Source organism: Astatotilapia calliptera, chromosome 6, assembly GCF_900246225.1.
Source record: "Astatotilapia calliptera chromosome 6, fAstCal1.2, whole genome shotgun sequence".
NCBI classification, from domain to species: domain Eukaryota; kingdom Metazoa; phylum Chordata; class Actinopteri; order Cichliformes; family Cichlidae; genus Astatotilapia; species Astatotilapia calliptera.
This window is the reverse complement of record NC_039307.1, coordinates 40,164,125-40,190,174: the sequence shown is the minus strand read 5'-3', so window position 1 is coordinate 40,190,174 and position 26,050 is coordinate 40,164,125. Positions and strand designations below refer to the sequence as shown.

The following is a 26,050-nucleotide window of genomic DNA, read 5'->3' as shown; positions in this document are numbered from 1 at the left end:
ATCCACCAGCTGTGTTTTCATCATGCACACTCTGTTGTAATTAAGTACAAATACTTCAAAATACCAGTTCCCACCTCTGTGAATTACAGTGGGGCAAAAAAGTATTTAGTCAGCCACCGATTGTGCAAGTTCCCCCACCTAAAATGATGACACAGGTCAGTAATTTGCACCAGAGGTACACTTCAACTGTGAGAGACAGAATGTGAAAGAAAAATCCATGAATCCACATGGTAGGATTTGTAAAGAATTTATTTGTAAATCAGGGTGGAAAATAAGTATTTGGTCAATAACAAAAATACAACTCAATACTTTGTAACATAACCTTTGTTGGCAATAACAGAGGTCAAACGTTTACTATAGGTCTTTACCAGGTTTGCACACAGTAGCTGGTATTTTGGCCCATTCCTCCATGCAGATCTTCTCGAGAGCAGTGATGTTTTGGGGCTGTCGCCGAACAACACGGACTTTCAACTCCCGCCACAGATTTTCTATGGGGTTGAGGTCTGGAGACTGGCTAGGCCACTCCAGGACTTTCAAATGCTTCTTACGGAGCCACTCCTTTGTTGCCCGGGCGGTGTGTTTTGGATCATTGTCATGTTGGAAGACCCAGCCTCGTTTCATCTTCAAAGTTCTCACTGATGGAAGGAGGTTTTGGCTCAAAATCTCACGATACATGGCCCCATTCATTCTGTCCTTAACACGGATCAGTCGTCCTGTCCCCTTGGCAGAAAAACAGCCCCATAGCATGATGTTTCCACCCCCATGCTTCACAGTAGGTATGGTGTTCTTGGGATGCAACTCAGTATTCTTCTTCCTCCAAACACGACGAGTTGAGTTTATACCAAAAAGTTCTACTTTGGTTTCATCTGACCACATGACATTCTCCCAATCCTCTGCTGTATCATCCATGTGCTCTCTGGCAAACTTCAGACGGGCCTGGACATGCACTGGCTTCAGCAGCGGAACACGTCTGGCACTGCGGGATTTGATTCCCTGCCGTTGTAGTGTGTTACTGATGGTGACCTTTGTTACTTTGGTCCCAGCTCTCTGCAGGTCATTCACCAGGTCCCCCCGTGTGGTTCTGGGATCTTTGCTCACCGTTCTCATGATCATTTTGACCCCACGGGATGAGATCTTGCGTGGAGCCCCAGATCGAGGGAGATTATCAGTGGTCTTGTATGTCTTCCATTTTCTGATGATTGCTCCCACAGTTGATTTTTTCACACCAAGCTGCTTGCCTATTGTAGATTCACTCTTCCCAGTCTGGTGCAGGTCTACAATACTTTTCCTGGTGTCCTTCGAAAGCTCTTTGGTCTTGGCCATGGCGGAGTTTGGAGTCTGACTGTTTGAGGCTGTGGACAGGTGTCTTTTATACAGATGATGAGTTCAAACAGGTGCCATTCATACAGGTAACGAGTGGGGGACAGAAAAGCTTCTTACAGAAGACGTTACAGGTCTGTGAGAGCCAGAGATTTTCCTTGTTTGAGGTGACCAAATACTTATTTTCCACCCTGATTTACGAATAAATTCTTTACAAATCCTACCATGTGGATTCATGGATTTTTTTTTTCACATTCTGTCTCTCACAGTTGAAGTGTACCTGTGGTGCAAATTACTGACCTCTGTCATCATTTTAAGTGGGGGAACTTGCACAATCGGTGGCTGACTAAATACTTTTTTGCCCCACTGTACATCCCAGTGATAGTTGGTGTTTTCTGCAGGTGCTTCATTGGAGCTGTTAGCTACTGTACGTAGGAAATGAGGTTAGTGAGCTGCTCTCATACCAGAACGTTAAAGTTGCAGAACAAACAGGTGAACATGGATCACTGCGAGTTCATCACTGAGACCAAGAACTTTCATACCTGAATTCTGAGAAGGTTCTCAGTCATCCAGCTCATTGGACTACAATGAGCTGGGAAAGGAAAGCGTTTTTTTAAGTGTCCCTGACCAAGTTTCATCCAAGAAGCTTCTTCAGCACTAAGAGTAATTGGTGGGAGTGTCCCCAAGAGGGTCATGGACCCCCTATTGATCCTCCTCTGCCTCATCACATGAGCCGAGGTGTGAAAACAGGTGTGGGTCACAATCAGGTCAGGTTTTGAGCGAACCCAGGTTTTTAAAGTATGAGCAGTGACATCCTCCTTTATCAAATCCAACAGTGTGGCCTGATAGAGGGAAGGAGGTGACCAAAGGAAGTAGCAGATGAGCAGTAACTGTGTGAACACGTCTGACGTTTTTATCTACATGGTGACGCTTCATTTGCTGTCTTGGAAGCAAAAACAAAACTGCTCTCTGCTCCTGGAAGCTGGGTTTGGTCAGCCAACTGTCAGCAGTTTGAACCAAAGATGTGTTGCATTCAAGTCAGTAATGTTGAAACTGGATTTATTCTGAACACAGGACAAGTACCATCAGATTTGATCCATTATGCAGTCCCACCTAGAAAGCATCTGATTGGTATGAGTTTGCTTTTGCAGCATAATGATCCCAAACACAAAAGTATATCTGAATAGAAAAACACACATTACAGCAGGACCTGGACATTAAGCAGTGTGGGATCAGCTTGACAAAGAACAGAAGATCGCCATTCAAAGAGCTTTGAAGAAATGACAGAAAGCTGCCTCACAGGTTTTAGCCTTGAACAATAAATGTGGTAACATCATTTGAAGGCATGGCGTACATTTTCATTGATCAATTCTAAAATCTACTCTAACCAGAATTTCAGCAGAATTAACTTCAGCTTATTGTGCAGCCCTCCAAAACTGTCCTTTCTCATTTTGCCCCATTAGAGATTGCCCTCGCCTGACGTCGCCCACACTGTAGAGCAGCGGTCCCCAAACTTTTTTGCACCACGGACCGGTTTATGCCCGACAATATTTCCACGGACCGGCCTTCAAGGTGTCGCGGATAAATACAACAAAATAAAACCAGTACCGACAAAAAGATTTACTCATAACACACGTAAAAGACCCAGGAAAACCGAGTTAACGATAAAAACGATAACAAAATAACACTGAAAACCGATAAAAACCCTGAAAACCAGACATTTCACACCTGAGCCTCAACTCTCGCGGCCCGGTACCAAACGACTCACGGACCGGTGCCGGTCCGAGGCCTGGGGACCGCTGCTGTAGAGGTCACCCCACTAAAACATGATCCACTAGCTAATCGTTAGGAATGACACATTGTATATCCAAACCTTTATATCTTTGCAAGAGAATATGTATGTATACCTGCAACAAGCGCGGTTTGTGAACAGATTTTTTAAATCCAGGGAACTTATAAAATCAAAAAGACGGCAACTCGGCCCAAACTAGCTGAAAAAGTTCAATATGAGTCTTTCTAATGGACATAGTTAATTGGTTTAGCTCATTCATCTTCTACAAGCTTAGCTGGCTATAGTCATTTCACCACAGATGAAACATCTGCAGATAATTGGGCTACACAAAGACCCTGGCACAGAGTCGTCACATGTCACTGTGAGGGTGGTGACCAAAGTCTGAGCTAAAAGGAAGGAGGACGACAGCATCACAGCGCTTCATGTTGTCTTTACTGCATGAACAGCAAACAGGCCAGACTTTTCTGAATGAAATGTAACACGCCACAGAGGTTAGACATGGTCAACATGAATAATAAACCAAACCGGTTTTGTAACAACAGGTTAAATCAGGAACAAACATCTGTAAAACTACAGTGTGCTTACTGAATGTAAAAAAGGAAAAACGTGTCAGAAAATTGGTTCACTATGTAACAAATAACAGTTCTGATCATCAATATTCAAAAGGTTTGTAACAAAGACATGAATGCAGCGATGCCAGTGACCCAGATGATCCTCAGGCTGTGGAAACACGCTCGTTTTATCTCCATGGAGTCCAGGGGTCAGCCAATCAATGTGCAGGACACATCTGCCATCATCTGGGTGAGGAGCGCAGAGGCTCCTGGATCCACCAGCTGTGTTTCCATCATACACACTCTGTTAGTCACTGTGTGCAGTTTCTCAACCCGGGGCTCAACACCCCGGCTGGGACCTGTAGATATGAAGTTTGTGGACAAGATGGATATAATCCAGTTTCCTCATGGATGAGACTGACCAAACAGTGACTCCCCCTCCATGGAGCATCCCAATTATTGGATTGTTGTTATTAGATATACTTTTTTTTAGAAAAGAAAATGTATCACATGGCTCTTTATCATTTATCAGAATGTTTAAGTCATCAATTACACGTTAAGGCAGAAACCGAAGCCTTCTCTGTTTGAAAGCAAAATGATGGGTGGATAAAACACAGCAGGGTTTAGAAACCTACATTCAATGGCAACTACACACAAATACCACAATGAAGAAGGAAGAAAGAAATGAAACTCCTGTTGAACGAACCCCAAACTTCGGCCTGACTCACTGCTACTTTCTTTACAGTGGTTGAATCATCAGCTACTTATAGTCTACAGCAGCTCACTGCTCAGGTCAGCATCTGCAGTGAGCTGTGTTCGTGTGCACCGCCCCGTGTCCTGGCGTTGGAGCAGCAAACAGTGCTGCCACACTGCTGCATGGTTCTTAGGGGGTTACTGCAGTTCACACAGATTCAATGCCTCATTTTCAGGTTTCTGCACGAGCAGGAACCAAGCACAGCCGAGAAGCCTGGAACTGCTTCACTGATCCCAAGCCAGCAATTATTTGATGTATTATTTAGTCTATTAGATTAAAATGTAAACTTGCACATGCATGTAGTCAAGTTTAAGAAAAAAGTCCTTTGCATTTAGAGTTTTATGAAGTCAAACTAAAAACAAAGGTGGGCTCGTCAGGTAGGGAGTTACACCTGAACGTGTTTTACACCATCTGTTAAAGGCAACTGCAGAACACGGGTCATACACAGCAGACTGGAGACCAGGTGAGAAACTGGGGGGAAGCGTAGGATCACTGAATCACCGCTACTTTAAATCAACCTGACTACTAAGTGCTGCCAGTCAGGGCCTGTAAGGTGTGTCCAAAGAAAGAAACAGCTGACTGGGAGCTGCACACAGTCACGGTCAGCAGGTAAAAACACTCAAAGAAGAAAACACGACAGAAGCTGATGGAATGTGTGTGACGAAGCTGCTAAATGGTCCACATCAGTAACTAACTAACTGCATTTAAATTATTAAAGATTAAAATAAGTCATTAGTAGCATAAAACATGTTCTGCTCCTGTGTTGGACGTCTCCATCATCAGCCCCCACCAGCCAAGCTCCTCCACCAAAGAGTGACCTCAGGTCCTCTTCACACAACTGGGATGGTTTACTGCAGTTTGCTTTGATACTCTGCTAAATTACATATTAGGGACATTCAGGGAAAGGGGCGGGGCCTGATTCACAAGTAAACAGAACACTCTGAAGAGGAGCATGAAGACAAAGGTGGAGGAGGAGCTAGCTGACCCACAGTGGACCCACAGATTCCATTAACAAGTCCAGTGTGAGTAATACAAATGGTCCTATTTGTCCTTCTTGGATTCAGACTCCACCCCCTGGGCTTCAACTCCCTGCTGCTCTGGCTCCTCCTCCTCGGGCACTGGGGGGAACTGGGATTGGCTGACCTTGTCTCCTCTGGTCTTGCTGAGCTTCTTGGACTTCTGGTAGAGTTCGTTCAGGTTGAACTCTCGGATGATGTTCTCCTGATGGAAACAAGCATGCAAAGTCTTAAATATAAAGACTCTAAGTGTCAAGTATATGGATCAGGAGGGGAACAGCTGACACTATAACTGGTGTGCAAGTTTCTGGAGCTCACAGCTCTGCCTAAGCTCTGCCTTTCCCCTCAGCCCAACCAGTCAAGCCTGACCCTGGTTAGAATGAAGGGATCTTCCTGTTAAAGGGGAGTTTTTCCTCTCCACTGTGGCCAGGTGCTTACTCACAGAGGACTGTGTTAATATTGGGCTTCTGTCACTTATTGAAGATAATTACAACAACTCAATTTTTAATTTCAGTCTGAAGTTTTTAAAGAAACATGTTTCTTATCCCATGTCAACCCTGCAAAGAAGAAGATACAAAGTTACTTTCTCATGCACAGATGTAAATATTTGTAAAACATAAATGTTCTGATTAACACCGCTTACCTTCAGCATTTCAGATATTTCCTTATTTTCTATAATTGGAGTAAATGTAAATAGGATTCTGTGTAACAATCGCACACTGATGGAACAAACGGTGACCCCAGGGTCAGACGACGCACTGCGAACTTGTTTTCTCTTTTTTAGATTACTTCGCACGTCGTTCGCTCCACTGACCACGTTTTAACGGACAAACAGGAGGCCACAGTGCCATGCGACCAAGTCCAGGTGTTACTGAGAAAAAGAACATCTTTGATATTACAGGTGTTCACCTTTAGCACACCAGCAGCAGCAGTCTCACCTCAGTGAAGCTCCATGACACAGCCCTGCCCTTCTTGTCCACCTGAGGGCGCCGCATAACTTCCTTCCCTCCTTGGAACAGCACCAATGATGGAAGCTGCTTGGAGAGTGGAGATGCTGACACCTTGTACCTGCAGAACAGGGAGTGCTCATATGTATGTGGGGAGCCAAACGTCACCGAGAAAACTGATTTAAAAGGGTCTTACTTTTTGGAAACCTCTCCATAGCGTCCAATGTCCACTTTGCCAAACTTTAGGCCAGCACAGTTATACCTATTCCACAGAACAGAAGGCACTGAAGTTACTCCTGAACGCAGATGAAGACACGCCACGATTTCACCAGAGGACGGTCTCAGCCTTACTTGAGAGAGAGATCAGCGTACACAGAAGCGAAGGACTGGCACTCTGGAGACCAGTTGGCAAAAAACTCGACGATCCACGTCACACGGCCGTCTCTCGCCAGTTCATCCTGCGCACACACGGTAAACACACACTTTAAAACAACTGGACGTAAGTGTGTTTCACCAACAACCAAACCTCTACCACCAACTCTTCCACTTGTACTCACATCAATAGTTTTGTCACTGAAGTATTTGATGTACTCGGGTCCCATGTACAGAGGAGGCTTACAGGTCATCAAAAACACTGAAACACACAGAAGATCACAGCATCTCACACTCAGTCTGCTGCTTTTTCAGCTGACTCCAGTGAACTGCTCTCAGCAGGATCTCACATATTAGTGAACTTACTGTGTCTTTGTATGTTAACATATTATTTCCCTTGTCTGAGGGAACGTCAGCCCACTAAGCATCCAATGAAACACACCTTATTTTCTTATATCTCCAGTTTTCAGTGTAACTCACTTCCAGCTTCTCGTTTCAGATTTCTATGACTGATCGTAGCACACTAAACATCAACTCATGACAACTCTAAAGGCCTTTGATCCGTTAATTCATCACAATCTTAGAATGGACAACTGGACAAGTAGATGACGTTCAAACTCCGACCCCTCTGTCTCGATCCCTTGCTCTGCTGTTTTAACCAGTTTGAGCCTGTGACTCTTTCTTCTTTGGAGGATGTGGTCGGCCACCTGAGGCCCTCCGGTTCTCCAAATGATCCTGTCCCACCACAGCTTTTTCAGGAGATGTTTCCTAGCATAGGTCAGGCTGTTCTCACTGTTATATACAGCAGATGTGGTGTAGTCCCTGCTCATTTCAAGCATGCATCAGTACAACCCCTGCTTAAGAAACCTGCCCTGGACCACACTGTGTTGGCTAACTTCAGGCCTCTCTCCAAGTTGTCTTTTATGTCTAAAATCTTAGAGAAAATTGTACACTGCCAACTGATGGATTTTTAAATGAGAACGGTTTCTTAGTCTTCCAGTCAGGTTTTAAAAACTTTCATAGCACGGAGTCAGCACTCTTAAAGGTTTTTACTGATATCCTCTGGTAATCATGTTGTTCTTGTCCTCCTTGACCTAACAGCTGCCTTTGACACTGTAGACCACAACATTTTGCTGTCTCGCTTCACCATCTTGCAGGCATTCGTGGTACTGCCTTGAAATGACATCTATCTTTGTGACAGAACTTTTAGTGTTAACTTTTTAAGGTTGAGTCCTTCTCTGCCGCTCTTCAGCTTGGGGTCCCACAGGGCTCAATTTTAGGGCCTCTGCTTTTTTCATTATATTTACAGCCCCTGGGAACCATCCTCAGAAGGCACGGATTATCCTTCCACTGCTATGCTGACGACTGTCAGATTTATCTGCCTCTGAAGCAGAACGATGCCTTCTCTATTAAACCACTTTATCAAATCTTGGATGTTCCTAAACTTTCTAAGATGTAATTCAAGCAAAAGAGAGGTGATTGTGTTTGGTCCCAGTGGACCTTGTGAACCCTCCACTATTGACCCCTGGCAGAGTACTTTAAACCTGTCAAGTCCAGTTTTTATCATTTAAGGTGTTTGGCAAAGGTAAGACTATTTTATCCAGGCCGCATTTTGAAACAGTAATGCATTACTGTAATGTGCTGTATTGTGGAGTTAGTCGGCGTCTTCTCTCTCATCTGCAGCTGAACTGGTAAAAGAGAGCACATGACTCCCATCCTCGCCTCACTCCATTGGCTGCCTGTATATCTTAGAGTTCATTTTAAAACTCTGTTTTCAAATGGTTAAACGGTCTTGCCCCACCTTACCTCTCTGAGCTTCTGCATCCTTACTCCCCCCCAGGTTTCTCAGGTCAGCTGACAAGCTGCTCCTGGAGGTACCCAGGTCCAAGAGGAAGCTCAGAGGGGGCGGGGCCTTCTCTGCAGCACATTAGAGAGGCCCCTTCACTGTCCACTTTTAAAACGCGTCTTAAAACCCATTTTTACTCCTTGGCTCATGACAAGGAGTAAAAATGATTTTATTGTTTTAAATGTAATTCTAATTCTCATTTTATATTATTTTACTTTTTGCTATTTGTGCTAATTTTATTCATTTAAATATCATTTTAATTATCATCTTATTTTTATATTTTTATCCTTTTATATATATTTTTTTAACTTACTGAAAATATCATTTCTGGCATGTCAGGTGTACAGCACTTAGTGTTCAGCTGGGGAGTTGTTCTGAAAGTGCTATATAAAGAAATTGCTTGCTTACTGTTGCATATATACATGTTTGCACTCTCTAAGGCCCGTGGCACTTGTACTGTTTTTTTTATCCTACTGCGGTAACAAACTCCTTTGCGGGATGAACAAATGGTCTTTAGCCTTCTCTCTCCTGTAGTTTGTTTGGCCCTGTTCTTCCTGTTAACGTGGAGTTCTCCCCACCAACAGTCTCAGTGATCCTGTGGGACCAGACGGTTTCTGTGAGGTGCTACTGTCTAAACAATGAGCTGACAGACCTATGCAGAGCGTCAGGTAGAGCAGCCCCATCCTGATGTCCAGTCTGAAGAACAGGATCACATTGGCCACTTTGCTGAACAGGATGATGTTGCCCACATGTTGCTCCACAGTTACTGACACAAACAACACAGAGACACTTTCATGTTTTAGTCAATGCTTTAAAACAGATTAGCAGCAGATAATAAACAGCCCTAATCAATGATGAACACTTGGGCTGTTCGATATAACGATATATATCGGATGACGATATAAAACGTTTGAGTCTGAGGTTTATTTTTTAGCACCTGGCGGCTCTTTTTGCTTCTCATCCGTAAACACTCTGCATACTGTTTCACGTCATTCAGTTTATTTTGAAAAGTCTCAACAGGATCTTGAGCTTTATTGTGAAAGGTTTATGTGGAACATAAACAAGCGGACACACGATGCTGTTACCGTCGTTGTTGCTAACGACAACGCATAAAAACAGGCGCTTGTCCGTCCGTAGTGTGGTTATATTAAATATAAGAGAAAGAGAGAACTTGAAGAAATTAATAATAACTACAGGGACATCAGAACCATGAACAAATATTGCTGTAAACAGTTTATTTTGCGACAGCATGAAACAAATGACAGCGTAAAATGAAACGACAGATGTTTTTATATCGTCATCCGATATATATCGTTACATCGAACAGCCCTAGGCTTTTCCCCGCAGCACGCCGTGTAATAAATACAAAGAAAATGGCGCCGTTACAACTTATGACTAAAAATGTATCGTTTCATGCATCGATTAAAACACTCGACTCCAGCTACAGGACGCCCAGCTGGAAACACTTCCTGCAAGTCAAGCTGCCCGAGATTCACAGAACTTACAGAAAATGTTAAATGTTTGTGATTTATATCGTTATCGGGGCGATGGGATATGAGATTGTGGTCATATCGCACAGCCCTGATGAACGCGGTGATGCAACATCTTTCAAATTCACTACTAAATGTGAAACAGAGCTCTGTAATGGGCTGAATCTTGAGGAATTCACTGAACAGCCAATTTAAAAGCCTCCTGACAGAGAACATCACAGAGCGCTGGATAGCACACAACTCATCCACACTATGAAAAAGACATTTACTCACTCGCCCGGCGGTTCTTCATCATCACGATGGCACTGAGGAACATGAGGATCTCCACCTCTCTCTGAGAACACAAACATGGCCTTTGTTACTCTGCCGTCTCTGCTCCACTCGCACAGCCTCTACAGCTCTGACACGATTTGCTAACACAGCTTTTCCCATTTGACTGGTTGTTGTTTACACCTTTGTTACTCAGCTGATTTCAGAAACAAACAAAACTGTGAGATGAGCAGAGAGAACACTAAGATGATTTTCATTTTAGCTCTGAACAGATTTTAAAGCCCTGTTCTGATACTTGCACAGGTGCTGTATCTCTTCTGTCAAAACAGCAACTGCAAATAAAGCACCACATCTGCCAAATAAGTCATTTACAGTGATGTACACCAGTCAGACTGTGAGGAAACAAAGGCATGAACACTTGTTTCTAATTCCAATTTGGACACATTGTTCTCATAGATGTGAAACACAGGATTGCATGAGGCCAGACCATCAGTACAAACAGTTGTGCCCAAGTACAAGTTACTCAGATATGTCACCACTAGGGCTGGGCTATATCGTACCGTTCACGGTAATACCGGTGCAATGTTGGGCAACGATAGGAAAATGAAACATGGCGATAGAATATGGGTAAAACGCGCATGCGCAGTGCCCATGTTTACATATGCACATGGCGGGGACGCAGAATGAGAAGAGCGAAAGTGGATCGTTGAATGAAACCATGAACCTGAACTGGTTTGTAAAAATGCTGCAGCTTCACTGGTTTAGCTTTCGTCCGTCAGATACACAACAAAGCACTATTTTTGGTAGCGCATGCTAGCGGGCCGTCGTTATTACCGTGTTGTTTGGAAAATACGGCGCACTTAAAATCAATCCTTTGCTTTGTCTGAAAGTCGACAGAGCCCCTTATAATCCCGTGTGCCTTATGTATGAACTCTGGTCGTGTTTACTGACCTCGAAACGATTTTATGTGCACGGCGCTCGAAAATCTGTCAAATGTTTCAGTACGACTTTGCTAAGCTACGAAGCCGCACCGCTTGATGGATTGTGGGAGCGTTACGGCTATCGTAGGCGGAGCCTCGCGGAGTGATACGTGCTGTGCTTCAGCATAATGTTACCGTATTGTGTGTGTATAAGCTCTTTTTAAGTGTTGTGGATGTTATACATGGTTATGCTGAGGATATGTCGGCCAGTTTCCACTGGAAATGCCTTTTGGTTAAACTGTCAGCGAGGAGTTTGCACTGTTACATTTTTATATAACTTTAATGCACATAAAAAACAGCTGCTTGTTTAAGTGAAAATACATTGATGGTTTTTGCACTAATAAAGTTGAGGAGTTGTAAAGTATTTTGTCTCGTCTCAATTATATCGTCAGTTATATCGTTATCGCAAATTTTCAAATGTATATCATGATAAATATTTTTGGTCATATCGCCCTGCTCTAGTCACAGTCTACATCTACAAGAAGACCAATCTGTCTCCCACAAACGAGAGGAAACAGTCCAGAAACCAGCAGGGCTCAAGCCTCATGACCTGGAAACTGCTAGAACACCAGTGTCTGTCTTTGCTGTGGAGGGGCTTCACCCTCTCCACAGAAAGCTCCACTCAATTTTGCAGCTTCCCATTTGGACAAGCCGAAGGCTTCTTGAGAAAGGTCTTGTGCCCGGACATGATGAAGATTGAGCTCTTTGGCTATATTAACAAGAATCATGTTTGGAGGAGTCAAGTTGAGGGAAACCTAAGAACACCGTAGCAACTGTCAGGCATGGCGGCAGTAGCATCACGCTCTAGGGCTGTTGCTGCCAGTGGTACTGGTACCCTGCACAATGTGGATGGAATAATGAAGACAGAGGAGAAGGACTACATGCAAATTCTTCAACTTCACCTCAGATCAGTGGCTAGATGGTTGAAACTTAGAAGCAATATGATGTTCTACCAGGATGAGGAACCCAGGAACATCACAACTGGTTCTGCAGACTAATGTTAAGTTTGACCTCTGACCCCAATTTGTGGACTATGCCTGGGCTAAGAAACAAACCAATTTAAATGAACTCTTCCAGTTTCGTAAAGAAAAGTGGTCAAATATCCAGACTAGATTATGCCAGAAGCTCATTAACCAAGTGTCTGGTTGGGGTGCAACTTTGTAAGACACATATATTCTTTTTTTTTTTAAAGTCACTAGAGATCTATGCAGTACACCAAAGAACAGCTTAAAGAACCATTAAAAGCACAACTTCACCACAACATTCATGAGTGTATATAAACTGTAAGAGCTCTAACGGGACATTAAATTCGGTTCCATTTGGCTTTTATTATTATTACAACAACAACCCTCATTCTGTGATACCCCGATTTTGCCTCCCCTCCTGCAACCTTCAGGACCAACACAGTAACACTGACACCCCATGTTCATTCTTGTATTTTAACAGACCTTCATTGATATGCCGTAAGCAATAAAACACATTAATCAACAGCGGAAAACTACAAATGAATCATTTTCACTTGTGTATCTTAGTCAACAAGTCCAGGAACATCAATGAGTTGCTTTTTGGCCGCTGTTTGGCCTGACAGCTAAAGTCATCTGGCCCTCGTTACCACAGCCTGTGCATTGGTCCAGCATTCACTGACCGGCTAGCTGCTAACACATTCGGGAAAACGACCAGACTTTCTGGCTTTTTCTACGGACCCAGTCGAAGTCGCAGGAGTTGCCGTCTTCTCGCTGTGTGGCCAGACGGTCACAGATGCCGGGCGTCTTGCGGACAGCTAGAAATGCTACAGACATGAAGAGAGATGCTACGTAATATGGCTTCAGCAGCCACTTGTACACCTGCGGTAGATGGTACAGAAAAGCGAATAATGGCGTCAACAAAGCCATCTTGAAGCTAACTGTCGTACAACAACTAACCCGGGAAATAAACCCCGCAAAGACGGAGGTCAGCAGTGCTAAACCGTTAGCTTAGTATAAATGGCTCTGCGCTAGCAGAGCAACGTGAAGGGGGTCGGAACCACAGCTTCCGACATAGATGTTAAAAATAAAAGCATTGAATTTTATATTGTGGATCGTTACTTTTGGATTCAACCTTTTTGTATATCTTTGTAGTCATTTAATGGAAAAAAAATAACGGTGCGATAGATATTTAAACGCACTGCCGCTGTTTCTAGGCCTAAAATGACTCATGTCGCCTTTTAATTTGAAGCTGGCAGGACTAACGTCCTGTGTAAGTGTAAGCTGGAAGATGCTGCACGTTCAGTTTTATGGAGCACGAGCAAAAATTGTGTTTCACGTTTTTGTGCGCGTGCGATTCTTTTGTTTACAGCTGTGAATTATCTAAGTTTTTTTGTTTGTTTGTTTTTGTGTGAATTATCTAAGTTCTGTACTCATTATTACGTCAGTAGATAGCGCTCACAGGCTCAACGCATGCGCAACTCAGAAATAAATGACCTGGGCACGATGATGTGTCTACACATGAAAGAGAAATAAACAAACAACCGATTTGAAATAGCATCTTCAGGCATTTTGTTACTAACAGCCTGTTGCAGTTATGTGTTAGGATTTCTTTTATTCAATCTATATTTTTTTAAAAAGATAGACATTGTGTTCTTAAAATATTTGAAGGAAACTGGAGAAAAAGAGAAGAGAAAGAATTGACAGGCCTCAAAAACTTCATCTTCAACAGATAAACTGTATCATGTCCAGGACCTGAAAGACCTCATCAGAAAGATTTGTATGGCACTCCATCACATGTTGACATGAGGTGAAAGTAAATGTTGCACTGAGCTCCTGGTTAAAAGCCATGAATGAGACTCCTCAAGGGAAACATCTAGAAAAACAAGGAAAAGAAACTTTCACAATATGTGAAGTTACAGCCCAATTTCTCCAAATGTATTAGACAAACAGATAAGTCCTAAACTCCTTGATATGCTGATGTTATGTCAGTAATTGATGCAGACATCAAATGTTAAGCCTGTACACACTTTGTCATGGATATAAGAGGACTCGTAAAAAAAGGTGTACTAATAAATAAATCAAAAATGTTAATCAAGTCATCGGATTTATTCCAAATTGGAAAATACTTTTCTGTCCACCATTTGTGTGACTAACAGTCTCACCTCCAGGTGGCTGTTGTTGCAATCTGGTGACATATAGATAAAACTGGATTGTGCTGTACAGATACTAAGGAGTCCTGTCATGGCCCGTGTGCAATCACACAACTCTTACTGCAGAAAAGGCAGTTTGGAAATTTCAGTGACATTACAATTGTTGTGCATTACTGTAAAATCAGTGCTGTGAGAGTGACTTTAAGATCACAGCCTGATTAAAAACACAATCTAACATAAAGGTTATTGCCCCTGGAAATAGCTGTAAGATATTAAGACAGCGAGATCACAGGATGGCCAAAAATGTACTTTGAAATGAGATTCTTGTTTCATTGGAACAATAAAGTACGATGACAAAGAATAAGTGCACCTATAACAACGAGTATCACTGCTGAGGAGTTTAATGTTTTACGTGCAGACTCGGGCTGCTTGTCTCCTCTTGACATTTTCTTATTTAAACGTCGGAAGCTGAAAATTTAGCAGCACAACACTGTTTCCTTTTCCCATCAAACATTTCTTTCAGTCATCTGTTTATCAGTGTGATATGTGACTAATATTTTTTTTGTAAAAACCAATAACACAAATACAAGAGTAAATATTTTATCAAAGATACATGATGACTCGTGCAAAACAACATTATAACATAGTCAAAAAAGTTTTATGACACTCTGACACTTTCAAAGCATAAGAACAGAAGTTCTTACACACACACACACACACACACACACACACACACACACACACACACACACACACACACACACACGTGCCCTGAAAACGTTGTCATCATGCTAGTCCACCGCCATATTATTAGGATCATATTTTTGGTGCTATGATCGTGGATTTTTACCGAGTTATACATCATCATATATATCAGACCTTCCCAAAGTGTGGGGCCTGCCTCCCTGGGGGGGCGCAGAGCCATTGCAGGGGGGCGCGGTATGAAAAGGGGGGGAAGAAAAAACAAAACTCTTGGACACTGCTAGCACGGGGCGCCCACACAAACACAAAGCAGGAGATGAAGCGTCGCTGAATATGTTTCCAAACCAACTTCATTCTGAGCCAAAGACTAGAAAATCTGGTGAAGCACATCTGCCCTTTGGCTTCACCTGCACAGGTGCTGAGGTAGGTCTCCCTGCAGGTTCCCCTTCTTCAGGAGCAGCGCTGGGCTGTTTAAATCACAGACAAACAGGATCCCACAGCTGTTTGTGTTTTTAAACCCATTTTGCACAGAGAGGCATTTTTTGAAAAATGCATTGATAGCAATGTTGAATATTATTACACATACAGTAAAATAATCACATCGTGACGCCTCTGCCTTTGTAAATGGAGGGACAGTAACTGCGTGTAAACCTGCAGATAGTCAGATTAACAGTATTTAGTCTCTATCTGCCATTCTGCTACGGAAGCGTAGAGCTGCCACCCAGGCAAAAGAAAAATACAAGTGTATCACGTTATAACGTGAAAGGTTTATTGTTCTAACAAGATACTTTTCCTGTTTGTACAATATACTATCATGTTTGTACAATATACTTTTCACGTTTGAACAACATAATATCACGTTATTACAATATACATAATTATCACGTTCGTACAATATAATTATCACGTTCGTACAATATAAATATTATATTGTACGAACGTGATAATTATATTGTACGAACGTGATCATATATTGTACAAACGTAAAAAAAAATACCATTACAATAACATTTTTTATTGTAAGAACGTAAAACGTGTTGCATTCGGAAACCCAAATCCATGGTAGTTGTGGAGAGTGCACGCTCGTCAGAACTGGCACTTAACTTTGAATGCCCTGCTTTCAACATGGACACAAACACTGATAGCCCACTTCTGAGATTTCTTCGGAATCGTGGTGTACCTGAGGACTGTCTCTTACGAATGCTACAAGAACACGTAAGTGCACTCTTGAGGGGGAAACTTGTAAAACTCGCTTTTTACGAAGTTACAGCGTCTAAAAATGTGACATATTGCTAAGTTAGCAACCACAGCGGTTTTCGCTTCTCTCGCTTTGACTGCGTAAGGACGTAACGGTAGGCTGCATTGGTGTGGATCTTTAATATGGAATGGAAAATGTAAAACAAATTAACCCGCTGTATAAAACTGGGTCGTTGTATGACCACATGTTACTACTTAACCCGTATGCAGATTCCAGGTTTCTTAAATATATCGCTATATTATGTGATGCACAATGTTTCCTTGTTTATCTAAAAACAAATGAATTAAACTGTGTTTATATTGATATTTGTCTTCAATTAAAAAAAAACAGTGAGTTCAACCCTTTGTGCTCTGTGCAACTGAAAGATACGTGAATACTAATTTACTTTTTCAAAGGTGGGCGTTGTATATACTGTAATATTTCTATTAATAACATGTTAGAGAATCTCATTAATGTTGCTGCCATAGAGAGAGGAAAAGAATAAATGCTAAATATTGATGGCTGCCACTAAAATAATAACAGACAATTATCAAAACACATGTGAAATTTACATACATTTTTTTAGTGAGGTACCTCATGTGGTGTGGCAGCAGGTATACCTTGTACTTCTGTATAGTAATAAATATCCCTGTTATTACAGATTGATGCCACAGTGATTGATTTCATGGATGACAAGACCCTGTCTGATTACATCCCAACATATGGTGACCGGATAGCTGCCAGACGGTTCTGCTTGGAAAACAGTGGTGCAAGTACTAAGGAATCAAGAAAAAACTCATTGCTCGAAAAATTGAAGGAAAAGATGGGAATCAATGAAAATGAGAAGAAACCTGATCATGAGGAGGCATTTGTTTCTAAGAGAAAAAGAACATATGCAAAAAACAACAAATGGGCTGAGAAAAAGACACGAAAAATTGAGTTAGGGTGGATCCATGAAGGTAAGCAAGTGAGAAAGCGCAGAGGAGGAGGAACAAGGACCTTTGATGTGCCCAAAGACTCCAAAAAAGCTGACATATTACAGTATGCTAAAGATCTTTTCTTTCCAAGTGGAAAAAGCAAATTTGGAAGATGGGAAGTGTTCAGTCATGACATATTAGACTATCAGGAAGAGGCCGTATTTGATGAAGATGTCACAGTTGGAGAACTCTATTCAGCACTTAAAATGGGAATGTTGAGATTTTACTTGTGCACAAGAAGATTTTCCAATGATGAAGATGATGAAGAAGTTTATGATAGAGGGAAAACACATGTAAACAATGTTACACAACTGACTGACTCACATCAAGGAGATGAAGAAGCTTCTCACACTGTTGTGATCTCATCATCAGAATCTAGGAATGCTGATGAAGATGTATTATTAGACACATCTGAGGTAATGATTGGACCCTACCTTGGAGAGCCTCTGCCTTGTCAACTTGATGACACTGTAATAGATGAACCATTCCTGCAGTTTGAGGAAGATGATCTGGTCATCACATCCATTACACTTCCTCCAACAAACACAGCAGTCAGTAGTCCAGAAACATCTATAAGCAATGAAGCAATAAGCTCTGCAGGATCATATGATGTTGTCTGTGTTACCATCAAACTTCACAGGGTTACTATTCTGGAGGAGATGATCAGCCAGTTCAAAGATCCAACACTCCTCATACACCCTCTAAAATACACCTACATTGATGAAAAAGGAGCTGACGCAGATGGCGTATCAAGAGATGTGTATGCTGCATTTTGGTCAGAGTTTGTGGACAACACAGCTGAAGGAGAGGAGTTCAGAGTGCCATCACTGTCTCCTAAATGGCAGGAAGAAGAGTGGAAATCCATGGGTAGAATTTTACTGAAGGGATTTCAAGACCATGGATATTTCCCTTGTCGCCTTGCTCCTGTTTTCACAGTGGCACTCATCTTCGGTGAGAATCAAGTATCAGATGATCTGCTGTTTGAAAGTCTTCTCTTTTACCTAAGTCAATCAGATAGGGATCTGATAACAAGGGCACTAAAAGAAGATCTTTCAGATGAAGACAGGGATGAAGTGCTGGATCTCATGGATCGCCTGGATGTATCAGTGCTTCCAACCAAAGAGAACTTAAAAGGCCTTCTTCTGAAAGTCGCACACAAACAATTAATCCAAAAACCAGCATATGCCGCAGAGAAAATGTCCTTAGTTGCAAGCTACTTCCTAAAAGAAGCTTTTCAAAGCCCACAAGATGTCCTACAAATGTATGAGGATAAAAAGCCAACAACGAGAAAGCTTTTGAAGTTGCTTACTGCCTCTCCCACCACTCAAGCAGAGAAGCAGAGCTTCAGATTTCTGCACCAGTACATCAGAGGACTTGACGATACAGGGCTCAGAAGGATGTTCAGGTTTCTTACTGGGTCAGATGTCATCTGTGTTGACAAGGTTGAGGTACTGTTCACGCCTGTGGATGGACTGGCACGACGACCTGTGGCACACACATGCGGCCCTCTTCTGGAACTACCATGGACATACACGTCCTACCCAGAACTACGAAATGAACTGAACAATGTTTTGGCTGCTAAAAGCTCTTATGAGTTCAGCATAGCTTGATTAAAGTCCATCATGTTTAAACCAAAGAATGAAAGGTTTGCACTAACAATGACTGGCTATGAAGCTCTAAAGTTTGTTAAACCCACAAACAGGGAACACATCATTGTATAAAAAAAGAAAGAGCTTAAATTTCAGGGAAGTGTTTTATTTCATATTTGAATTTATTTTCAAAAATTGTGGATAACATCAATTTGTTTCCACCATGAAAAATGTAAATTTCAGTTTAAATTTTCATACTTAAAAGTTTTACTAGTTTAAATGTTAACTAATTATGTTTAATAAGTTCATATGGTTAGCAGCAAGTGGTGAACTATGCTTATTATTAGTTCTTATCATGTGTCAAGGTCCTTTTCCACAGGTCTGTGGTGCAGTTTTGTAGGATACAAGATGTCTGCTAGAGGGGATGTTTTGTTTAGTAATAATTCAAAAGACTTAATATTAATTATTTTCAAGTATATTTTTTTACCTTTCCACCAGTCATTTGTTTAGAACATATTTTAAGGGAATAACTTTGGAAGGCAATGTGTTTGATGCAATAGTTGACTGGAATAAAAGACAGAAAATTGGCACATAAGTTAAGTTTTGTAGTGTTTATCAAGAGTCCGTGTTTTCTTCTCCTTGAACACAAATAAAAGGGAGGTTAACATCTAACACTATTTGTTAATTATTAAATAATGCAGAATTTGTACATTTACCAGTTTACAAGAAACTGTTCGTGGATGAATAGCAGTTGCACAATGTGTTCAGTAAAATTGAAAACAATATTTCATGAATGATAATGTATAGGATCAGCAGTTTAAAAAATGTTTTTTGACAGTCTTAAAACAGAAATCAGATATAGTAGAAATTCAGTTAAAAAATAATTGGAAATGCCAAAAGGTTGGAGTACGCAGATTTGGTTAAATATATTTAGACATGCTTGCTTGCTACTATCTTGAACCGAAAATCCAAACAAAATAATAATGAATGTCTTTTCTATTGTTTATTGCACAAATAAAACATTGTACCCAAAAATATATGCGTAAAAATTCCCAAAGCCCAATTATATTTAGGTTTATAAGTCCTTCAGTATATAGGCTCTCAGGAAGAGATACAGTTCAATGGATTCATCTGCTGTGCTTGGTGGAAGTAAGAAGTTCTCTGACATTATAAGGCAACACAAGCTGAAAACGGTTTCATCACAGGTATAAGGTCCTCTCTGTTGGCCTTCTTGCTTACAAGCATCCACTGCCTCCCGAGAAACCTCTTTCAGATGATCCTGTCCTCCAAAGAGATGAGGGATGGTGTACATGAGAATCGGACGTCCACTTGGAGCAACTGCATTTCTGCTTCTGCGTATTATGTGGGTGTTCCACATATGTGCAACTTGCTGCAGCTCTTCCTATTAAATATTAAAAATTAAAAAATCTCATATCAGTAAAAGAACACATTTCTCTTGGCTCAACATGTTACCCAAAACGGCGCTGGCACGGCTGGCAACCTTAACCCAATTTCCCTCGGGATGAATAAAGTACGATCAATCAATCAATCAATCAATCAATCAATCAATCAATCAATCAATCAATCAATCAATCAATCAAACAATCAATCAATCAGTCAATCAATCAATCAATCAAAAGCACCACACAATGACAGTCGGAAAAACAGAGTTTATCAAAAATACTCAACAACAAGAATAACAGTGGTAGACACGTGATACTTTGGAAAATTTTAAGTAATTATTAAACGTGAATTGTTTTAGACAGTGCGATTTTATGTTTCTGGCCAGTGAAATATGCATTTTTTTTCATATCCTCAACGGAGTGATAATAGGGATGGTGCATGGTAGGTGTTAAAGCAAACTTTTTATTCTCTCTCCGTGTCTCTCTTTCTCTCTAACACACACACACACACACACACACACACACACACACACACACACACACACACACACACACACACACACACACAATGACTCATTAAAAGAATATAAACATGGTTACATACCTCGATGACGTTCAGGCACGTAAACAATATGAGCTGCTTGTCCAAAAAACATCCAGAAAAGCAATCATGGTCTTTTAGTTCCTGGAGACGATTTATCCAGTGCTGAGCATGATGTCGTCTCAGAAAGGCCCACCAGCCTTCAATACGCTGATTGTGATTGCTGGATCCAGTAATAAAACAGTTTCTGACATTCGGATCCATAGTCCAGCGCAAGAATCGTTGCATCTCGGCCATTATGACATTTTCTGTTCCCAAATCAGAGCGAATCCTAGCAGGTGTTCCCATCCTCTTTTCAACTTCTGCTATGAAATATCCAGCAATGACTTTGGGATCATTGTTTGTTGAATAGGCATGAAGCCAAATCATAACTCTCGAAAACCCATCAATAGCTCCATTTATACAGATTCCAAAAGGCTTCAGTTTGTCATAGGAGTCAACATGCCACATGAAATTTGGTCCAGGATTTACATACGTGCGTCGCATTAGGCGATTTCTGCGTCGTTGCTCAACACCGTAAGGGTCAAGATATTTCAGTAAATGTCTCACAGTACTCTGCGTGACAACATAACCTGCCTGAATGCAGTTCAGGTGATGTAGTTTGTATCCATGGAGCCTCCCATGTCCCTCCAGTTGATCAATAAGAAATCGTGCCACCTCAATCGGATCGGACTCATTCTTTCTCCTGTACAGTCCCATGCGTTTTAGGTTTCTTCTAAGTGTCCGCATGCTTATCACAATACTGTCCAAACTGCTCAATAACAGCAAAATCTCCCCATGCCTCAATCCAAGCATAAAATAGAACTTAATTAATTCCAATAAACGAGCCATTTTCTCGCACTCTGATCTGCACTGTCACCCACTTCACTATGTTTTACACTTCCGTATCTTTACGGCAATATATCATGCTCGAACAATAAAATATGTTATAACGTGAAAATTTTATTGTTCAAACAATATAATTATCACGTTCGTACAATATAAATATTATATTGTACGAACGTGATAATTATATTGTACGAACGTGATAATTATGTATATTGTAATAACGTGATATTATGTTGTTCAAACGTGAAAAGTATATTGTACAAACATGATAGTATATTGTACAAACAGGAAAAGTATCTTGTTAGAACAATAAACCTTTCACGTTATAACGTGATACACTTGTATTTTTCTTTTGCCTGGGTGGCAGCTCTACGCTTCCGTAATTCTGCAGTTCATCTCATGTAAACAATAACGTGGCCACAGCGTGACGTGGAAAAAGGCACATACCTTTGACGCTGCGTGACGAACTCTGTATTCCTCGTCCACACGGAAACGCAAAAAAAGGAGTTTTAAAAAATCTGTTTTCGGTGAATCGAAATATCGTTTACGTGGACGAAACAGCTGCGTGTTCAAAATCACCCGTGTAGGTGCGGACGCAGCGTGACAGAGTTAGTAGTTTATGTTATTACTTCCTGCAGATTACTTGTATTTGCTTAATTGTTCACTAAATGTTTGAGGTGTGAAATAAACAGCAATGGAGCAAAATATGGGCGTGTGGTTGGAGGAAGGTTTTTTTGTTTTGTGGGGGGGGGGGGCATTTTTCTTGTGAAACAAAGGGGGGCCCAGCAAAAAAAGTTTGGGAACCACTGATGTGACGTTCTGTATCGAGGCTTCGAAACGTGTGTCGAGTAATGGAGGGGGCGTTTCCGCGAAGCGCGTATCGAGGCTTGCTTCATTTATGGGAGGAGCTGAAAATGATGACGTCCGAAGCCTCGCTGCCCGGCTGTACCACGTGACTGGTTCAGGAAGTGGTTCGAACTTTGACAGCGATATAAACCCCTCAGACTACATTCAAAATGTGGGTGTTTGATGGAGAGTTGTTAGTGAGAGTTAGAGACAGTTTGGAGGTTTATGAGAGTGAGGAGAGAAAGTCAGGAGAGAATGGAGCCAGCTAAGAAGAGGAGGATGTCCTCCCCTGTGTGGGAACATTTTGATCTTATTCCTCCCAACAAGGTATGTAAATTTCTACAGAAGATGTATTTTCATGATACTGATGGTGCAATACAATTTATGTTGAGCTGTCTGTACTTTTGTACAAGGTGAAGTGTTTGCTATGTGCCAGGGAGCTGGGATATAACAACAACACCTCATCCATGCTTAGGCACTACAGAGCTTTGCATGAGAATAAGGGGAACACCGATCGTGGAGCAAGACCAGGTGAGCCATCAAATGCAATGATAATATAGGATGCAGTAATGTTACTAAATGATATAACAATATTATACAACTGTTATAAGTTACGTGTGTGATATTTATATTTGTGCTTTATCTTTATTGTCTTTCCTCAGGAGAACAATCTCAAATAGATGAAGACCTGGTTACCATGGTGATCGAGGACTCCCAGCCATTTAGCATTGTGGAGGACAAAGGATTCAAAAGATTTGTTAAATCATTAAATCCTAGCTATGTTCTCCCCACTAAAAAGGTCATAAAAGCAGTGAAAATTTAGTTTTTACAGAATAAAATGTGAACAGGCAGGACTGAGGCTCAAAGCCTCAGTGTGTAGCTGTCCATACCTCAACGTTACAAAAGCACAACTACTGTCCACACCCCACCCACACCTCACCTCACAGGAAATGATCGTTTCCATTTTAAGCATTTCCAAATAATCATTTCCCATACTGCCAGTATAAATATACACAGTATACTGCCATCACTACAATATACATGTTTTACACACTCCTTTTGTTGTTGACATTTACAGGCTGTGTGCAAAATGCCACACTCTTCAAATTCATGCCAGCTATTATTTTTACGTCCAGTAGGTGTCCTGCTAGAGCAAATGAAGCTTCAAGAAGCTTCGCGTTGGGGTGAACCAATTGGATGAAAAGCTTCAGTGCTTCATGGGGCTTCATCTGCCCATCACTACATTTTAGTTGCCAATAACTTCATTGATTGGTTTGGATACATCTGTTCTATTTGTAAGCGCGCACATTTAGTTTACTTATGTATTCATACTAAATTTCTTTGCTTTCTGACTAACTTTTGTCTTTTTATTTCTTACCTGCCATCATCCCTGGGAGTTGCTGGACAGAAGATGGTAGCCAGGGTTTGAAACCATTAAATACAAAGGAAGATAATTGGACCACACCACCACTTCCTGCTGAAGGGGGAATGTGTGTTTTCTTTACTTTAAAAACAAAGTATTTGTATTTAATTAAATATTTGAGTTTAGGGTTTAATGGGGTTTTTGATTTTCTTCTTTAGTGTTTAGTTTATTAACAAACTAGATTGTACTGCATCGTTTGTGATTTATGATTGTGTTTTGTTTGTTACCCCTCATGTGTCACAATGGTCTGATCAGCCATTATATATACCCTTGTATGTCATTCATGTTTAGGTCAATTATGTATGTTTGGGCAGTCATTTGGTTTGTTAAGGTTGCAGTCTTTGCCTGAGTTCAGTTTTGTTTCTTTGACCTCTTTTATGAGCTCAACATTTATTAGTCTTGTAAATATAATTTTTGGGGGTTAAATAAATGGAAACTATATTTTTCTAATAATTCCTGGGACTCCTCCTGTTTTTCAACTCGGTCCATCACATAATATAAACAATGAACAGTATTGGCTCCATTACAGACCACCCCTGGGGGACATCACAAGAAATTTCCAAGCTTAATGAGGAATATTCTCTCAACTTCCTGTCATTTCCTGTCACAGTGTTTCGCTTAAATAACAATAATTTCACCCCTCCCTCTAGAACAGGGGTCGGCAACCCTAGGCACGCGTGCCAGGATAATTGATGGCACGACCATAGCTGGACTGGGTGGCCCGATGGTTGTTTTTTTTTTTGTTTTTTTATAACAGTATAAACAATGAGAGGTGGTGGATTGGCCAGATGCTGGCAGATGTGTAAAAATAACTCAGTTGTTTGGTGGTGGCTGTGGCGGAGCTTCCACAGAGGCAACAGGTGGATGAGAGAAAGGTGAGGCAGGAGGAGAGACCTGAGGCGGCCGAGTGTCAGGTGAACTGAACATCAGGTAAGAAGTTATGACCTGCAGTCTCTCTGGGTCAGATATAAACCAAGTTCAGGTGGAGTTTATTTTAGCTGTGCTGACTTTTTACTGTCAGTTACAATAACTCGTACTGCTACTAGCTAGCATGACGGAGTTTCTATACAGCTGGTTGGGTGCTATGATGTTACTGATAGTGAACTTTATTCATAAGGTTAGTTAGCAGAGTTGCCAACCGTCCCGTGAAAAACAGAATCGTCTCGTATTCAGAGAAAATATTACGCGTTTCGTGTTGAGCTGAAAAGGAACAGTTTGTCCCGGACTTCAGCTAGAATGAAAAAAGACACAAAGCTGGATTTATTCTGTCGTTACGCTGCACAGCTGACTCTTCTTCTCTCCTGTTTCTACTTCAATCATGAAACTGATCAATGATCAGCTGATCTGCTTTTCTCTCTTCTTTGTTTATCGCCCACTTTGCACCAGAAAGAGGAAACCAGCGATGTCGCGCTAAACAACAGCAGCACGTTTAAGCTTGATCAGCTGTTGTTAGAATTTATTTAATATTAATTTCTAGTATCAGCTGATGTTTGCTGGAGCCACAGCTGTAAAGCTGCTGGTCATGATGTCGGTTTGGATATGTGGTGAGAGGGAAACATGAAGATGAAACCAGGAGATGTCCTTACTGAACCATCAGAGCTGTGATGGAGAAACAGGTTTACCTTTTAGGACATGAATGAGTTGAAGTTATGAACTGTTTCTGAGAGACAAATAACACCAGGATCCTTTTCTAAGTAGCTGACAGCTGCCAACATCTGTGAACAAATATAATCCTATAAAGTGGTTCTATCTAGTGTGTAACTGTTGATATAGAGCATTATTACATTTATTGCTAATGCAATCATATGGCACACTGACCTCTGAGGAAAGTTTAGATGCACTCATCATCAGAATGTTGCCGACCCCTGCTCTAGAAAGACTCATGCATACTGTACCTGTAATCTCATTGAGTCAGTTAATGCTGGTGATGTGTAACTGTGTGATCTGAATCTGTATTGATTGTCAGAGAGTAATTTATGTTTATCTCAGAA

General features: G+C 41.3%; 3 protein-coding genes across 3 annotated transcripts; 1 reads left to right on the top strand and 2 right to left on the bottom strand.

Moving 5' to 3' along the window:
• Nucleotides 1-3,522: 3,522 nt before the first annotated feature.
• Nucleotides 3,523-13,361, bottom strand: tmx2b (thioredoxin-related transmembrane protein 2b). Its single transcript, XM_026172139.1, has 8 exons — nt 13,042-13,361; nt 10,362-10,422; nt 9,251-9,364; nt 6,938-7,014; nt 6,732-6,838; nt 6,577-6,642; nt 6,372-6,501; nt 3,523-5,638 (listed from the first exon to the last, which is right to left on the bottom strand). Exons 1-8 carry the CDS (start codon nt 13,228-13,230, stop codon nt 5,459-5,461), a joined length of 924 nt encoding a protein of 307 aa, XP_026027924.1. The 5' UTR covers nt 13,231-13,361; the 3' UTR covers nt 3,523-5,458.
• Nucleotides 13,362-16,128: 2,767 nt separating this feature from the next.
• Nucleotides 16,129-19,630, top strand: LOC113024796 (uncharacterized). Its single transcript, XM_026172137.1, has 2 exons — nt 16,129-16,370; nt 17,054-19,630. The coding sequence occupies exons 1-2, from the start codon at nt 16,215-16,217 to the stop codon at nt 18,977-18,979; spliced, it is 2,082 nt and encodes a 693-aa protein (XP_026027922.1). The 5' UTR covers nt 16,129-16,214; the 3' UTR covers nt 18,980-19,630.
• A 317-nt stretch (nt 19,631-19,947) lies between these two features.
• LOC113024797 (uncharacterized) lies at nt 19,948-21,921 on the bottom strand. The gene is made up of 2 exons (XM_026172138.1): nt 20,966-21,921; nt 19,948-20,360 (listed from the first exon to the last, which is right to left on the bottom strand). Exons 1-2 carry the CDS (start codon nt 21,791-21,793, stop codon nt 20,034-20,036), a joined length of 1,155 nt encoding a protein of 384 aa, XP_026027923.1. The 5' UTR covers nt 21,794-21,921; the 3' UTR covers nt 19,948-20,033.
• Nucleotides 21,922-26,050: the final 4,129 nt, after the last annotated feature.

What these genes read in the sequence shown, in the direction of transcription:
- tmx2b (XM_026172139.1), bottom strand. Translation starts at nt 13,230, where the DNA reads ATGGCTTTGTTGACGCCATTATTCGCTTTTCTGTACCATCTACCGCAG. An exon ending in ACTCCTGCGACTTCGACTGG is followed by an intron (nt 10,423 to 13,041) that starts GTCCGTAGAAAA and finishes TTGTGTTCTCAG; the next exon opens with AGAGAGGTGGAGATCCTCAT. An exon ending in TATGGAGAGGTTTCCAAAAA is followed by an intron (nt 6,502 to 6,576) that starts GTAAGACCCTTT and finishes CCTGTTCTGCAG; the next exon opens with GTACAAGGTGTCAGCATCTC.
- LOC113024796 (XM_026172137.1), top strand. Translation starts at nt 16,215, where the DNA reads ATGGTAGTTGTGGAGAGTGCACGCTCGTCAGAACTGGCACTTAACTTT. An exon ending in TACGAATGCTACAAGAACAC is followed by an intron (nt 16,371 to 17,053) that starts GTAAGTGCACTC and finishes CTGTTATTACAG; the next exon opens with ATTGATGCCACAGTGATTGA.
- LOC113024797 (XM_026172138.1), bottom strand. Translation starts at nt 21,793, where the DNA reads ATGGCTCGTTTATTGGAATTAATTAAGTTCTATTTTATGCTTGGATTG. An exon ending in CGTGCCTGAACGTCATCGAG is followed by an intron (nt 20,361 to 20,965) that starts GTATGTAACCAT and finishes AATATTTAATAG; the next exon opens with GAAGAGCTGCAGCAAGTTGC.